The sequence below is a fragment of the Lampetra planeri genome, chromosome 47 (assembly GCF_965212315.1).
Source record: "Lampetra planeri chromosome 47, kcLamPlan1.2.h2, whole genome shotgun sequence".
NCBI lineage: Eukaryota > Metazoa > Chordata > Hyperoartia > Petromyzontiformes > Petromyzontidae > Lampetra > Lampetra planeri.
The window spans coordinates 5,709,996-5,726,626 of record NC_136153.1 but is presented as its reverse complement, the minus strand read 5'-3'; the positions used below and the strand labels follow the sequence as shown (position 1 = coordinate 5,726,626).

Genomic DNA, 16,631 nt, shown 5'->3' with positions numbered 1-16,631 from the left:
GAAATATCACGCAATCCTGTCTTCATATACTGCAGTTAATATACTGTATTTGTAAAAAGCTAAAATGATATAGTAGTCTCTAATTTGGCTGAATCTTGGTAAATGTTCACAGAACCTTTACAAAAATATTCCTTCCTCATTCTGAAGTTGAAGTGGTCATTTCATTGGCCGTTGAATGGTTTCAAACTCACATCATGCATTTACACTGCAATTAGTAGCATAAGTACACATCAAGCAGGGCTATGCGGTGAACACAACAAAAAGTGTTTTACGTCTTAAATTCAACTCGGTGGTACGTGCAGCAATAAGGGCTTAGCGGGATTTTCACGAGTTAGGGATGTAATGATTGAAGTTATTCAAATCAATTATCTCGTCCATGATTAGCGAGTTGAATAATGTGTGCAGTATTTTGTTCATTACAATTGTGTATACGTTCCCATTGGCTCATGAGAACCTTGCAGCCATGGTATATTACACACACACCACAAAATACGAAGTCAATTCTCGCGTTTCAGATTCGTTGCCAAAAATGGTGACAATTTAATTGGGTCATGGGGGGGTTAAAATCGTCACATCCCTTATTATGAGACATGCAGGGAGCAGATGTTAAAGCATGCACAAGCACGGTGTGCTCTGGACGACATCAGTTCTGTGGTCATCTCGCAGTCCGAGTTTCCCTTCTTGAGCACACTCCTTTGGACCACGCTGCATGAGATCACTATCGAACGGGCACGAGGAGGATTTTAAGCTAAGTCAGTCACCCATCGTATGCAAATATTTTGGCTAAATGTAATGCCATTCATTCATCCAGGAAGACTCCTTTTAAAGATACTGCATCGGAGTGTTTCAACAAAGCTCAATTTGCTGACAGGCTAGGTTTACATGAACCAACTTGACAATGACACCTATGCATCTTCATAAGCCGACACAAAATAAAGATACACCGATTCACACATATTATCCTTGCTTAACTTCCTAAGCAGCCATGGTTTAATCAGGCTCCATGAAGAAAATTCGCTTCCCTTGGGGACGTGCATGCAAACGGAAGGAGCGAGTAACAGTGAAGGGTGCAGCAATGACGAGATATGGCGAAAGAGTGAATGTTGCGGGGAGCACTCACACTACACAGTGACCACTACCCCATGGCCACCTGGGTGAAGCAGCAATGGTCACAGCGAGTGTGCATACCCCACACAGGCACTGCTCCTCGCCAATCTCTCATCATGACTACGGCGCGAGCACTTACTTGCGAGCCGTGGGCAGTGAGGGCAGGATGGTGGATGGGAGAGTGAGGATGGATACTACGTGTGGGAAAGGGGAGGAGGTGGAAGATGAGCAAGTGGAGGAGCAGGGGGATGGAGGGGCCGGGGAGGAGCTTGTGGAGCCCGAAGGAGACAGGCCTGGGCTTTCAGGAGAGGCTCTGGGCTCCCGCTCAAAGCTAGGCCGCAACGCGATTGCGTGGGTCGCGTGGAAGTGTCCGTTCATGTGGGAGGGCGTTTTTATAAAAAAAAGTATAATGAAGACAGAGACACAGACAGACGCACAGTGAAAGTCCGAGATGGGCAAGTGTGGGATCTGTTGAGAAAGACATGAGATGACTGAATACATGAAAGAGTTGGCAATGAATAGGGTATTGCACAAAAAGGAAAATGCAACCAAAAAACAAACAGCTCATCTTGGAGCGACGTACTTTGGCTGTGTCCTGCGCTGTCCGACAAAGGTTTGAGGTTTAATTAAACAGAAAAATAACTTAAACTTAACATTCAGACGTGCTCCAGTGACATCTCTGGAGTGTAATTTTACATGAAAGTATAGCAGTTACGCCACAGTGAAATAATTAGAGTGCAAGCGTGAGTGACTTTAAAGTCTTTTTTCTCAAGAACAGTTTTAATGTAATGTCAGACACAGCTGGGACAAGGTTTAACTGTGCAGCTAGAAGAGCTATTTAGTTTGTGAGTTGCATCTTCTGTAAAGATGGATGTATGCATGATCTCTTGACACAGCTGTCCCAGTCCCCCCCCCCCCCTCCCTCCCTAATAGCACTCATCTTTCTCCTACCTGCGTAGCTGCTACAAGAGCTACTCATTCTTTGGCTGCATCTTCGATTAAAGTAGATGTACGCACGATCCCTTTCCACACCTACACTATCCTCCCCTGCAGCGATTTCATCTCCTTCCCCTGCCTCTCACGCGAATATTTCGACAACGAAGCAACAGGCGAGAGAGGCCCAACAAAAGGGGTTAATGGCTGCATGTTTAACGCGAACGTAGAAATGAAACCGCGGTTACGATTGGTTGCACGTGCATGCGGTCAGGTGAACGCGCGCGAGCAAGCGGCTGACGTCCCGCGCTCGGGAACCGACCGATGGAGACAATGCACAGTTTGCCACGCCACTCACCTGCCATCCTCTATGGACAAGCTTCCTCTGAAATAAACAGCGTTACGCAGGTGAAGGGTTACGCCTGGTATGTATACGGTGAACTTCTTTTGCGCCGTACGTAGCCAACCGTGCCGATCATATGTAGCCAACGGTGCTTCGCAACCTTTACACTTTTCCCAAGACTCTGAGCCGTTTAAAATACGTGACGTGATGTTTAAGAGTAATAGCGATTTCGTACATTCTTTTTCTATTTCAATGCGTATTTAAATGACGTGGTGCAGGCCCAACTAGCTCGTCACAAATTTCTGTACTTAAAAAAAAATCCGTTTCAATTAAGAACATAATACCTCTACATTAATGACCACGGTGGTTTCAATTTAAATCAACTTACATAACACACGAGGGCTTTAGTGGCTAAACCGATCTCAAACTCTTTCCACATCACCAAACGGAAGGAAACGCATTAATAAACTCATGTTGGGCAGGCTGGGGATAACAAGGCTTAGCTATGTGTCTCTATGAAATAATTGCTGTGTTTTGGGTTAGGGCTTCGTTTAAAATCGCCAGTTTCCCCTCCATCAGCCCCCCTTCCCCCCCACCCTGCTCCCTTAAGTTCTTCTTCCACTCATATTCCCCTCCCCACATAAAAGTACACACACCCCGCTCACGGTCCCCACTCGGTGGGGCGGCAGCGAGCCCAATTCCCTCCCTCCGGAGCACAGAGTTTGGGACTTGTGTCCGCGGGTTTCCTGTATCCGCCCCACCCCGGCGTCACGGTGTGCGCTCTGTCTCGGGCTCCTATCGAAATATAAACACATACAAAAAAGTCTCAAAAGTCCCAAGGCTAACGTGGGCATGAGCGTACGAACTCACTTCATCATCTTTCCCTGGGTGGAGTTCAAGTTCTCATCTCCGATCATGTACCTGAAATACTACGCACAGCACAGCAGGCATCACATCGGAGAAGAACAATCACACAAATATGTACAAATTCATCACCATTCTATGTAAACCAAGGCGGATTAGGATTACACGTAGCAATCATTGCACTCTGCTGGCATTCTCATGTCCAGTCACAGACCCAAATGCCGAGTAGCCTCGTGCCCAAGGAAACGGCTATCACTGAGGTTACCCTTTAAAATATTTTGACATGAGATGTAAGTTGCTTATTGCATGTAAAGCACTCTTATTGCGTGTATCAAAAACAAATCATTATCATGAGCGCTTACTGAATAAAAACACAATCATAGGCTCAAACAGGAATCTGCGTTTCAACACTCACTGCCATATGATGGAAACACATACAAGCAATGTTTTCTGACAGCGCTAACCCTATTTCCAATGCAATTGGTAACATTTTGCTTAAATGCAATTCATATTGATATTTTAGTCTCTATTTCAAGGCAGCAGAGAGTACAATCTTGACAAACTGAGCGCAAAGCTATGCTCACTTACGAATGTACGGAGCAGCAACCATCCTGATAGTTATTTATGAGCCTTAACAGAAACTTGACGAAGGCTCTCGGACTCAGTCAGGGACGTGATATAACAGTCGAGGCAGTGCCAGCGCTGGCTTCATGCGCGCGACTTCTCTGCGCATACCTCGTCGCTCTGCCAGAACATGGGGGTGAACACGTTCTCCAAGAGCGCCAGCACGTGCTCGTACGCCTGGAACAGGTGCGGCGTGTTCTGCAGCCTCACCACGTCGCCGTATGGTCCGTGCACCACTGCATGAACAAACAAAGACAAGAGGGTTTCTTTATTTTGGTCGGTCGCTTCACAGCGATGACTTCAAGACAGCGACGACGCGAAGAGAGCGACAACGCGAAGACAGCAACGACGATCTGACGACCCCGACTTCAACAGCAGCCCCGAACCTCGCACCTCACCCTTTTTGATCTCCGGCGTGGCCATCGCTCCGGCCCTGGTCACGCCCTTACTTCTCGGATTCTCTGGCGAGTTCCCGAACCTTCCTGGAGATGATTCCAGATCGTTCCCTTGTCTGTCACCTCGCCTGTAATTACCGCTCGTGACCGCTAGTCCACGCACTGTCTTTACAAATGTATGAAAAATAATAGGTTTTTACCCTTTCTGGGTAAACAACTGTTTTGTCAGAACCTAGCTGCTCACCCGAGCTATAAATGCTCTGATAGTGCCCTCTCTTTGTACTGTTTGCCTTTTGGCGTTCTCTGGTCTGACACTGGTGAGACAAGGCCATAAAAGAAGGCTGTCTCTGGTGTAGGCCAATCAGTTTCAAAGACAATGCAAACATTATCAGAGCATGTTTGTATGCATGTTCACCACAAGTAAGTGTGGTTAATGCGGACTTGATTCCTTGAAACAGGTTTCTATTTGGTTAATGAACATCTTAACACAACTGTTTTATTGTCAGAAAGGGTAAAACCCATCCTTGTTTCTCATACAAAGACAAAGGTATCCACCACCCCCCCCCCCCCCGTATCACCTTTACCAGACTGTTGGGGCAAGTGCTGTGAGCGCACCTATGAAAGGCTGGCATGCCACACGAGGGGGTGGGTGGCCAGCACCACGCCTGGCCGCCTTTGTCTCCCCAGTGGCGGTTTACACACGGCACCAGGTACACAAATGAGTACACCAGTTCAGATAACCGTCACTGGTGTTGGCTGCGAGCGGGAATCGAACTCGGGTCGCCGGTTTCGTAGCGCAGCGCGCTAACCGCTACTACACTACCACACACACAAAATCTCAGGTTCAAATATACGGCTTCATGTGGGACGACCCACCTGTAGCGAGTCCCGCCACCACGGCAGGGTCAAACTTTATCTTGTCGACGCTGCCGTCGCAGCAATAAGTGCGGTACAGGCAGCAGACCTCGGCGTGCAATTCCTGCATCTCGGTGTCGCTCAGGTCCGGTCGGATTAGCTTGTCGTTGAAGTCCTCTGGGGAAAACGGAGGCGGTGTTGCGTGAGCAGGTACGGCCGTGCGGTCACAGAGGAGGAGTTTCCTCGTGTGAAGGACGCCCGTGTGCTCACACCAAGAACAATCATTCACCCCATATTCATCAAAAAATAGAAGCACCCCATATTGTTTCCCAACTGTCACTTTGTCCTCATGCACCTTTAAAATACGGAAAATAATGTATCATTTTGCCTGTAGTAGAAAACTGGAGTATCTACAGGAGATCTACAAACAAACACAAGGACATACCAAAGATCCACAAAGATGGGTTTCTGAACCCACTTGCTGGACTGCCATCTCATTAACACCTCGGAGCCCAGTGGCTATGGGAATTTCACGAATTTAGAATGAATCAAATATCCCAAAGCAGGAACCTCATGAAAGAGCTTGAGGTTCACCGAAACGTTCCCTAACAAATAATACATGACAAAATGCATTGACATTAAGATAGCGCAGTCATGGCAGCTTCTGTTTTAAGCATAACCATCATTTGATTTCGATTGAAAACTAATTTGTTTCGAACTGCTCATTATGTATTGTTCATTGTCATTCCCCTGCACGTCCGATGAGCACGGTTTCCTACGTACGGTGTGAAAGAAGTTCAACATACAGATATTTAAGTTCACCGCAAAACGCATAAATTCGTGAATGGATTTAGCCGGACGGCTGAGCTACCATTGCACCCCTTTTCCCCGCACCCCCACCCCTCATCGCCCCTGGTGTTCGGGGCATTGCTCACCCACGGAGAGACAGAACTGCAGCACATGCACGACCGCCTGGCTCTTCAGGAACTTCATGAAGAGGAAGAGCAACTCCTGGGTCTTGCGAATTTCCTTCAGCTCCAGCTTGAGCACCTACGATTGCCACACATGGCGGTTTGGGTTATGCTCGTGCATCTTGCACTACCCGATCATCAACCGTTTGCACTTTAATTAAGTCGAGCGTAAATCCCGGGTTACGATTATATTGAAATGTTTTGTAGAATCAAAAGTGTTTTGTGTTCATAGCATAGATGTATTTGGGGTTTAAATGATTGTACTTGATTTAAGATTTGCTAAGCACTATGGATTTTGGCAAGCAGAAACGTTTTGTCAATCCACTTCTGGATAAGGACCCTCTCTATGTTGCTGTTCAGTGAGGGTTGGTGACGGTCGGGAGCACAGACACGGGGGCATAGAAGTACAGCACAACAACGGATTTTGCTGCACCACCCTCCATGTATTCCCGCAACCTCGCAACACACCTTTTACGAATGGTGGAAGCCAATCTAATGGATTATCCATGCTAAATTCCTGCTTAGCTTCCGAGATCTGAAGCAATCGGGCCCATTCCAGGTTATTTGGTCACAGCATGAAGAATTCTCATTCTCATTTATAATTTGTATTATCTTACACAGTACGTCGAACTTCTTTCGCACTGTATGTAGCCAACCGTGCTAATCGCAGGTGCGGAGCGCGTGGAGGCTGCGTGTTGGTGTACGGGTGTTAAACGAGTTGGCCCCAGGGTCTCGTCCTGGTGCCGAGTGACGTGTCGCGGGGGACGAGTGAACGACTCACGGTGAAGGACTTTGTCCTTGGCTGCACAAACTTCTCCAAAAACGGGACAAGGGGTGAGGATGGCTCCGTCGAGTCTATCATCTGCCCACAGCGATAAACACAAGGGGTGTTCAAGTTCAATTAATTGAACCAGGTGAGCGGTTAAAAGACCAGGTTAACCCTCATTTGCAAGGGTGACCTGGGGCATTAATCTGTCAGTAGGTGGCGATGATTGCTATGTATTATCCCACACTAATCATGACCTATAATTCATGGAATAGCTGATGGGGGTGGTGGGGGAGGGGGCAAGTTAACTGTTACATGCCTCATTAACCACAGCACGATATCCTCGCTGCTCATTCATTACGGTGTATCAATGTGAACACAAGAAGACACTGGTATATTAATTCTAGATTTGAAGCTTTCATGACTGCAATAATAAATTCTTAGGTTTTTCGGTAAAGTCACGTAGGTAAAAATAAAAATAAGTAATAAAATGATAGAAATAATAATAACACTGGTATATCATTTAAAATTGTCGCAGTGCACCCAACGATGCATAAATACATACAGGTTAATTGCTACGCTCATGCAGTTGCTATGCAAACTCACCACGCTTCATAATATTACTTTAATCTGATTGCCACGGCTGAGACTCACCGGGGTTTCGTCCAAAAAGAGCAAAATCAAGAAGTTCACAAAGTCCTTGAAAAAAGTGGCAAAAAAAATACAATTACTCGAGCATAGCCATCAGCATGTGCACAAACATTACCATTCATACACCAACCACATCTATCGCAGTGTGGTATTATACGCGTGCCTTTTCCATATATAAGTTTCGTGATGGTTGTCTATCAGGCGACAACCAGACAATTCTGTCTGGCTGTCGCCTGATAAGGCGGGTTGTAATTACCGGCGAAACGTCGTACTCGAATGGTAAATGTCGTGGGTTTACTGTCCAAAACACTCGCGTGCTGAACTAGTACCTAATTGGCATGTTTTGTTCACGTGACAAACCTTACAAAGTGACTGTCGGGTGGTGGTGGTGGGGTTTAACGACACATTTATATTTACGCGATCTAACACCAAAAACCTCTATTATGGCTATTGGTGGTGAAAGCCTACGTATTAAACTGATGGCTGTCTATTAGAGTATCACTATGTTGAATTCACCTCCATGTTTGTTCAGCGTGGCAGGGAGTCACCGTTAGGCATCTGCCGTTTGCAGCTATATGTGTTGACTCCCAACGTTTCAGCACCTCAACCGCCATGTAACCCCTGATTGTTTACTTATTCTGGGAAGGAGGGAGTCACGAGGTGTGGGGGCATCTGCGGTTTACAACAATGCGTGGCGACTTCGTGTCTGGTGGGGTTCACCTCCAGCTAACCTTCTGAGTGTTTTTCAACAAGGAAGGGAGAAACCATGAGGCCTCTTTTTTTGTTCGGCGTGCCGCCAAAGCGCGCCGTGGAATGGAAGAAGTTGAGAAGCGCCGAGGCAGAGGACAAGGGAGCGGCTTAAATTTGCAGACCGAAAGTGGCGCGGTGGGCTCGTGGGCAAGAGCAACTTTAGGGAACTCACGGGTGAGGCCAGCTGGTCTAGCAAGGGCAGCAGCACGGAGCCCGACACCACCTCTCTCACAAGCAGCATCAGAGACCTGTGGCGAAACGGAGAAGGCAACCGCCTCTGTCACTCTGGCAGCACGAACAACTCTATCCAGCAGTGGACTGACATCGGGATGTGCAAGTACGTAGCCAATGTACTGGGTTGACGTCTGCTGGTCTAGTGTTTTTCTGCGTGCGTTTTTATCTGTTAACTGGAGTCAGATATGGGAGGTGTTGCATACATTTGATTTGCACGGTTGGCTACGTACGGTGCGAAAGATGTTTTTATACGCATACATTTCAGTCTGCCACTTAAAACTAGCTTTAAATTCGGGTGCGGAGCGCGGGGAGATGATCACTACAGTATACACATCAATGTACAAATCCCGTTGAATATATATATACATGTGCACAGTTAGACTCGTGCATATCGCAGATAAGCACGCGGAGTGGAGATGACGCGAACGCGCAGCGCGCGTCGTGTGCAACGCAGGCACGTGCTTGGTGTCAGCCGTGCTGTGCGGGATCAGCTGCGGAAGCAGCATCTCGGTCAGCGTGCGCAGGTAGCGCAGCTCGGAGCGCCGGCTGCGGAGGGCCAGGTGCAGGTCGGGCCCATACTCCTCCAAAGCCGCCTGCTGGAGGGCGTCCGTGTTGCGCACTGGCAGTTAAAAAGGGAGACACGAGGGCATCGGACCAAACGTCGCTAACGTACCTACGCCCGGTCGCCCACGCGCACTCAAATTGTTTTGGTGAAACTGCGCTGGCAGTGGAGCACAAGCACAGAAAACAACAAAATGCAACGCACTCGTCAAAAAACACCTTAACAAGAATTCATACTCTTGGGTTTTTTCGGTAAAGTCACGTAGGTAAAAAATAAAATTCAAAATTACTAAAAGTAATAATAGAAATAAAATAAAATAATTATTTTATTTCAATTATAAAATAATATTTATTATTTTATTTCTATTATTACTTTTTTATTATTTTATTTTATTTCTACACGAGGTGACGAAGAACCGGTACCTTTCTGCTTGGCTCGCACCACTATCTCAATGTGCTTCATGGCCACCTTGAGCAACTTGTCCGTGATGAGGGAGGGAACATCTATCTGGGAAGCAGAAAATGCAGAAAGCTTCTAGTTGTTGGAACTAAAGCGAAACGGTAAGCGGTATTGCATTCAAGGCCATGGCCCAGGAGGCCAGGTCTGAGTTCAAGGCCAGGAGCCTCGAAGAGGTTCAGAGTAAATCACAATTTGACGTTAAAATGTGGATTAATTACAACTTCAATTGTAATTGCGTTTGCAATATAGCCTTGTCTGTTTACATATCAGTACTATAGTCACCCTATATCTGTTTTTTAACTGGTTTTGTCATAATTTGCGCAGCAAAACATTTTATATTTGAGCTTTATTCAACACAGTGTAAATAATGGAGTGGATTATTAACTTGGCTTTTCTGTCCTGGTCACAAAAGCTAAGTTTGTGGGGAATAATAGCCATGTTCTGTACTTTTGAGGCATAAGCAATTAGGAAATAACACTTACTACCCAGAAACAATTTTTTTTTGTTCCACAGCGAATTATTTGTTTCTGATAAAGAGCCCTTTATGCTGGGACGTCTCGGAGCGCTGTAAACGCGACGAGCGACGCATCTACATCTCAATGCATTCGAAGGGGCGCCCCCCAGTGGCAACTATCTCTGTGCAGCAGGTGTACGCTGGCTGTCGCCATTAAAGGGGCGACGTTGCTAAGGATTTTTTTATTCTCCCAACGAAGCGCCTTGCAAGTAATTTTCATTTGGCGACTTTGGACCGTGACGCCGTGTGCGAAGTGTACGCGTCATCTGAATGAACGGCGCGCGCCGGGCACCTTCTTGGTTCGACGGAGCAGCACAGCGGCGGCGAAGCGCATCGTGAGGCGCAGCTCGTCCACCAGAGCCTCATCGTCCGTGAAATCGCTGCGAAGCACGTGTGCGCAATCCCACGTTAAGCGATGCAAACCGAGGCTCCGCCCTCATGACAGCCACACGTCACATTAAATCAATCGAATGGATGTGTCAGAAACACATGAATTATTAAACAGCCTTATAAACTTCTATGAAATATCACCGATATATTTGGTTTTCTGCGATGATGATATGCCGTTATATGTAACGATGGTGAATGAAATAGCTAGAATTGCATTCACGTTTCATACCTGTACCAAGGATAGATGAAATTCTTCAGCACAAGCTCCAACAACTGTAAATAAACGTCACTATCATAAATACATTGGTAACAAATATTTACGTGAATGTATGCAATGGGTAATGTACAGGTTGCGAGTTTAAAGGCAGTGATGAGCTCAATACCAGTCGTTTCAACACTTGCATATGATTTTCCAATTCATAGACACGATAAATGTACCTAACATATAACTTCATATGTAGACATGATCCCAGGATGGTGCATGTGTGTATGTACAGCCCTTTGTCAATCTATTGCTGGATTAGGGCTTCTCCACCCCATGCAGGTCATGCCGGTTATTTTTACCATGACTTCACCACGTTGGTCCGTGTCAATTGGTAAAGGTGGGGAGCATAGAAGTAGAATACAACAATAGATTTTACTGTTAGGAACCACCTGGTTCCACCAACCCACAGGGGATTATTGTGTCCGTCCGTCGTGCATCCAAAAATGGGAGGGGTGGGGCTGGGTGGGGAGGGGCTGGTCACCCCGTGGTGCCCTTATAAAACTCAACGTTTAACCTACTCACGCCGGCTTGTAACCACCCTCACAGTCGGGCATATTTGCGGAATACACCACGCCGCCATTGACCCTGGCCATTGACCGAGCAACCCAACGTTCCTACCAGTTCCCTCCGCAGGAATGTGTTGCTACAGTGCCCTCTGCTGCCCCCTAGGTAGTCCGACAGCCCCATGATTGTGTATCTGCTGGTCTCCCATCCAAGCATGATAAAGGGTTCAAGCGCACTTATTTTCGAAGCTAAGCACCATCCGGGTAATTTGGTCCATGGTTAATGCAGGACATTGGAGTGTTCATAAATGTCGGGAGGTTGAAATGTGAGGGATGGATCTCAATGGATGTACGTAGTATTATCCAACTTCTATGACCCCCCCCCACGCCATGGTGTTTAGAGACAAGCTTGACTGCAGTATGTACCAAACTCTGAAGAGTTACTAACCTCTGCTAAGGATGCATCCACCTTTTGAGGAACTTTCAAATCGAGCCAGGGCTGCATGCTTTCCAGCGAAAGTGTAGGCCTGAATGTTGACATGCAAAAAAAGTATCGATAAATGTCTCATTCAAATACATTCTTTAAAAGATAATAATTAAATTCTGATGCTCAGCTCACCTATGCCTGTTGCATTTCACGTCGCCGCAAACCGCACACCCAATCGGTCTAGACGATCCTTCCGCATCCTGTTGTTAAAAGGGCACGTGACATTCCACAAAACGAAAAGAAAAACAAACATAATCACTCCCACATCCACACAGCCACAGTGATGTGTAGCCAGTGATGTGTTTCCCCAAGAGCACTGCTTAATTTAAACACAATGCATGCCAAACTATAATTTCCGGACTGTGTTCTGTAGTTGGGTGCCAAGGCAGTTAATCGACCTCTTGAGTTTTTCATGTTAAACCCACCAAAACGTGTGGCACGTGCATTTCTGGAAAAAAAACATGAGTGCTTAATTCGAAATAAAACGGCCTTTAACTCTCTGCATGCTAATCACTTGGTACATTCACACATCCTTTGACCAAACACAGCAGTGCTCCACAAGTGGGTGGCTGAAGTGATTTGCTTCCACTATGGGAACCTCATTTGCCAGTAAAAATATGATAATTGTTTTTTTACCCTTCTATCTGGCAACAAAACTGACACCTTTTTACAAGGAGTCATGTTTGCATAGACCACAATACCTGCAGTCTATGCAAACATGACTCCTTATAAAAAGGTGTCAGTTTTGTTGCCAGATAGAAGGGCAAAAAACCAATTATCATATTTTTACTGGCAAATGAGGTTCCCATAGTGTAGATGCTTGGCCCGAGCTCTCATACTCTGATGGTACATTGTCTTTGAGTTGTGCGCATTTTGGCGTCATCTGGTCCAACCCATGTGAGACTAGGCTCTAAGGAAAGCTGTCTCGGGTGTGGACCAATCAACTTCAAGGACAGTGCAAATACATTATCAGAGTTATGTTTTTTGTTTGCATTATGACTGCAGGTATTGTGGTCTATGCAAACATGACTCCTTGTAAAAACGTGTCAGTTTTGTTGCCAGATAGAAGGGTAAAAAACCAATTATCTGATTTGCTTCCAGTTTACAACATTGTTATTAACCGTGACCACCTTACACAACAATGGGTGCACTCCTCATCAATATGTTCTGAACACACCTGCTTGCAGGGTATGCACAAAAACACTTAACGGACAGTGTCAACCACCCCCTTTTCGTGCAGCACTGCCTATAAACATATCAGGTTCTCTCTTTGAAGCCAATAACTAAATTTTTAGTGCAGCGCTTGTGGATAGGGAAGTTGTACATGAACGAGTGCGTAAATGCTGGTGAGCATAAATGTAAAAAGAAATTACCCTACCAGTGGTAAATCATTGCAATGGACTCACCTGCTTCTTGCTTATGAGAAACAGTAGGTTTGGGACCAGAGTCTCCGGGCTGAGCGCATAGTAAAATGTTGCCAGCCCCGCCAGGAAGGACCAAAACACCATGAAGATGTGCAGGTACCTGAGGCACAGCAACATCACTCATGCAGCAGGTGCTTCGGATGAGCGGTTAGCCAAGTGGTTTGGTGTTGAACCGACTAGAATCAGCGGATGTAGGTTTTCGCAGTGGAATATAAAACTTCAGCAGATCGGCGGGACATTTAGGAGCAAACCGATTCAAGGCCTTAAACGTGAGAAGAATAATATTTAAGTCGATTCTATACTTTACAAGGAGCCAGTCCAGAGGATGAATAACAGGAGTAACATGGTCACATGATTTAGATCTGTTTAAAACCTGGGCAGCTGAGTTTTGAGTTTGGATATACTGTAATCTATTGGAAACACTTTGAGAAACATTTAGCAGTCAGAGAGCTAAGCGGAAGTACCCGAAGAAGTTATACGCTTCAACTGTCGTGTTCAACTCAATCACCCCGATTCCCATGACTCGGTGGTCATTCCTTTAGATGCACACTGGCAACTTAATACCCTAGAGATTGATTGGGCATGCACATAACGTTCAAAGCCAAATTAAGCCATGCTTATGATTCTTGTGTGTCCAAAGGACATTCATTGAGGTTCTTACTGACACTTCAGATTAATATGATTTAATGGTGATTCCTATGGATGACAGATCCTAAATACCACACACACTTACGATTCTTAAGATTCAGTTACAGTATATGACTTGTGGCTCATATTACCATGCAAACCACACTAATGATTAAATGGTCATTCCAAGGGATTAAAGAGCTAAACTAGGTCACCCTTATGGTTCTGAAGATGAGATATGGCTATGTCCAAAGGTCAAATAACCATGCACTCTTGAGGATCTTAGGATTAAATTGGAATGCTCAAGTCAGAGTCACACCAAGGCAATATTGAGATTATCAGAATGAATGTGACAAGTGTTACGCTTAGAGCGACACGACAGCAAACTAAAGATTCAACTGGAAAATCGAACTCTCACAGAATAAGGCGAAGGGCACCGTTCGGATAATAGTACGACTAATAATGTTATGCGTGGACTTTTTTTTATAAGGTTCGCAAGGCCATATTAAATAATATTTTGAATTATAAAAATGGTATGTGTATGGTAACGATGTTAATGACAACTGTTGGACGTATACAGCCAACCTAAAGACACACTAGAGATTCACATCTTAGAACAAGACTAAGGAATCTATGATACTCTTAAAATCAAACTGATATCTCTAAGGGTTGTATAGCTCCACCAAGGCACCGGTAAGACGTGTGGAAAATAGTTAGCACCGATAATATTCAGAGCCTGAGGCAAGAAGCCTTGAAACTCTAAAGGTTTAATTGACATCTTTAAGAATAATAGAATAAGTGTAAAGCACCCCTTATACTCCGATTAGCACGGTTGGCTTCGTATAATGCGAAAGAAGTTCAACACACATACTGTTATTACATTGATATATGGGGCGTATAGAGCCCGACACTTGTAATTATGTTATCTGTAATGCTCACAGAGCCACTTCTAAGGCATTCTTCAGACCATTAGGATTCAGTTTAACACGTAGGCTTTCGCGACCAATATTATTCATAATCAACGTTTTTGGGTTAGATCGCGTTATTTATAAATGTGTCGTAACCCTCCACCACCCGACACGGACAATCAGCAAAAAAGGTGTCACGTTGACAAAAGACAAATAGTTCACTGCTTTAGCCCACCGGTGTGTTGAAGCGTGAAACCACAACATTTACAATTTTTTAGTACGACGTTTAGCTGGTAATTGCATCCAGCATCATCGGGCAATTCGCCAGAATGGTGAGGCTCTGCTCTTGCTCCCAGTCTTAACACTTCATTGCTCAAAGACCCAAGCAGAGCTACTTATATTTCGATTTTAAGCTTTCGTGACTGCATGGATTCATATTCTTGGTTCTTCTTTCTACGTGACTTTACCGAAAGAACCAAGAATATAAAGCTACTTATATGGACTCTTTGGATTTAAACGATATCTCTAAGGTCTCAGAGGCACACGAAGACATCTCAATAACTTTCATGATTTCATTGAGATATCTCGGGTTCCTCGTGACAGGTCAGACGACCCGAGCCTCTCCATGATACAATCTCGAATGTTCACATGAACATACGAATAATCAGCCCTATGACGATTAGGATTGACCTGTGATTGCAAAGTTTCTAAAAAAAACAGACCAAGGCATCTCCAAGGATCTTCATTCATGACCACTGTACCCCTTGTGCTCACAAAGCCGGACTCTTAAGACGCACATGACATCTCTAAGGTGTGTACACAGTCAGGCGAAGACATTTTCAAGAGGATATCCGCATCCACGAGATCTCCAAGACTCACAGAGAAAAAAAAACGATGCTACCCATCATACTTGCGTCATACAATTCATATCACTGTGGCTCACGGAGCCATACTCCTCGGATTAAACCCACATCTCTGCGGCACGTGCAGTCAGACGACAGCATCCCTAAGACTCTTAAGACCCATTTGCTCTAATCTAAGGCTCTTATAAAAAGTATAAAACCTAAGGCTCGCCGAGCCAGACCAAAGCAAGCCCCGTCGCGGTGTGGTTTGACAGGAGGACCGAGGGGCGCGTAAGGGGAAAAGCGAAGGAACCCCCGAACCTGTTGAGCAGCAAAGTGAGCGTGGCAAGCAGCGTCAGGGTGGCGAACGACACGGGGAATTGCCTCGCCGCTGCCGCCAGCGGGGCCGCGCAGGACAGCGAGACGCGGGCCGTCAGCCTCGCGAGCGCCGCGGGGACGCCGAGCCTCGGATAGACGCGCTGCCGCTCCATGGCGCACCGAACACGGCGCGATAGACAAGGCCGCAGGGTGGGTCCCCCGGTTGGGTTTACGAGTCCTCCCCTCCTTCCTTCTTTCCCTCCCTCCCTCCACCGTTATGTCCAACGCGAGCTCGGCAATGGGCGCGTCACCCCCATCGCACGGAGGAAGAGAACCGAGGTTTGGGGAATGTTTGTTGTTGAAAGTTATCGAATGCCCGAGCGTCCCTCGGTTGACGAAGGCGGGTGGCGTCGGCGGAGGCTCTTCGGGGTGCGCGCGCGTGTCACGTGGGGGGGGGGGGTGCGTGTCACGTGGGGGGGGGGGGTGATCACGTGACGTTGTCAACACTAGCACGCGGCACGCGCTCACGACATCGTTGTTGAATCTCCCTTTCGTCGTCCGGCTGATGTCAAACTTCTTGACATGCCCTGGCAACCCCTTTATCAGTGTCCTAGCTTATTACAGACCAACTCAGACCTTGTTTGTCACCCCGTAGCGCCGTATACATTTCAAGGTTCATCCTACAAAGTCCCATCACAAAGGAGAAACACACAAAAAATAGACGCAATAATTTCATACTCTTAGGTTTTTTCGGTAAAGTCACGTCGATTTGTTTGTCAAATTATTTATTTTCTGTTCGTGCCCCCCCCCCGATTCTGTTTATCCATCACATCGGAAAT

At 46.1% G+C, this 16,631-nt stretch overlaps 1 protein-coding gene across 1 annotated transcript in view; it reads right to left on the bottom strand.

Annotated features, from left to right (window-relative positions):
* SNX14 (sorting nexin 14) overlaps positions 1-16,255 on the bottom strand; it is a 35,260-nt gene extending 19,005 nt beyond the window's left edge. The window contains exons 1-16 of the mRNA XM_078615499.1: positions 15,796-16,255; positions 13,080-13,197; positions 11,806-11,873; positions 11,635-11,713; positions 10,648-10,691; positions 10,321-10,408; positions 9,478-9,562; positions 8,956-9,112; positions 8,432-8,507; positions 7,513-7,557; positions 6,874-6,954; positions 6,057-6,171; positions 5,143-5,298; positions 3,983-4,107; positions 3,254-3,312; positions 2,399-2,425 (exon numbers count right to left, since the gene is read on the bottom strand). Coding sequence (XP_078471625.1) covers positions 2,399-2,425; positions 3,254-3,312; positions 3,983-4,107; positions 5,143-5,298; positions 6,057-6,171; positions 6,874-6,954; positions 7,513-7,557; positions 8,432-8,507; positions 8,956-9,112; positions 9,478-9,562; positions 10,321-10,408; positions 10,648-10,691; positions 11,635-11,713; positions 11,806-11,873; positions 13,080-13,197; positions 15,796-15,965 — 1,493 coding nt within the window. The 5' untranslated portion in view covers positions 15,966-16,255. The remainder of the gene's footprint in view (positions 1-2,398; positions 2,426-3,253; positions 3,313-3,982; positions 4,108-5,142; positions 5,299-6,056; positions 6,172-6,873; positions 6,955-7,512; positions 7,558-8,431; positions 8,508-8,955; positions 9,113-9,477; positions 9,563-10,320; positions 10,409-10,647; positions 10,692-11,634; positions 11,714-11,805; positions 11,874-13,079; positions 13,198-15,795) is intronic.
* Positions 16,256-16,631: the final 376 nt, after the last annotated feature.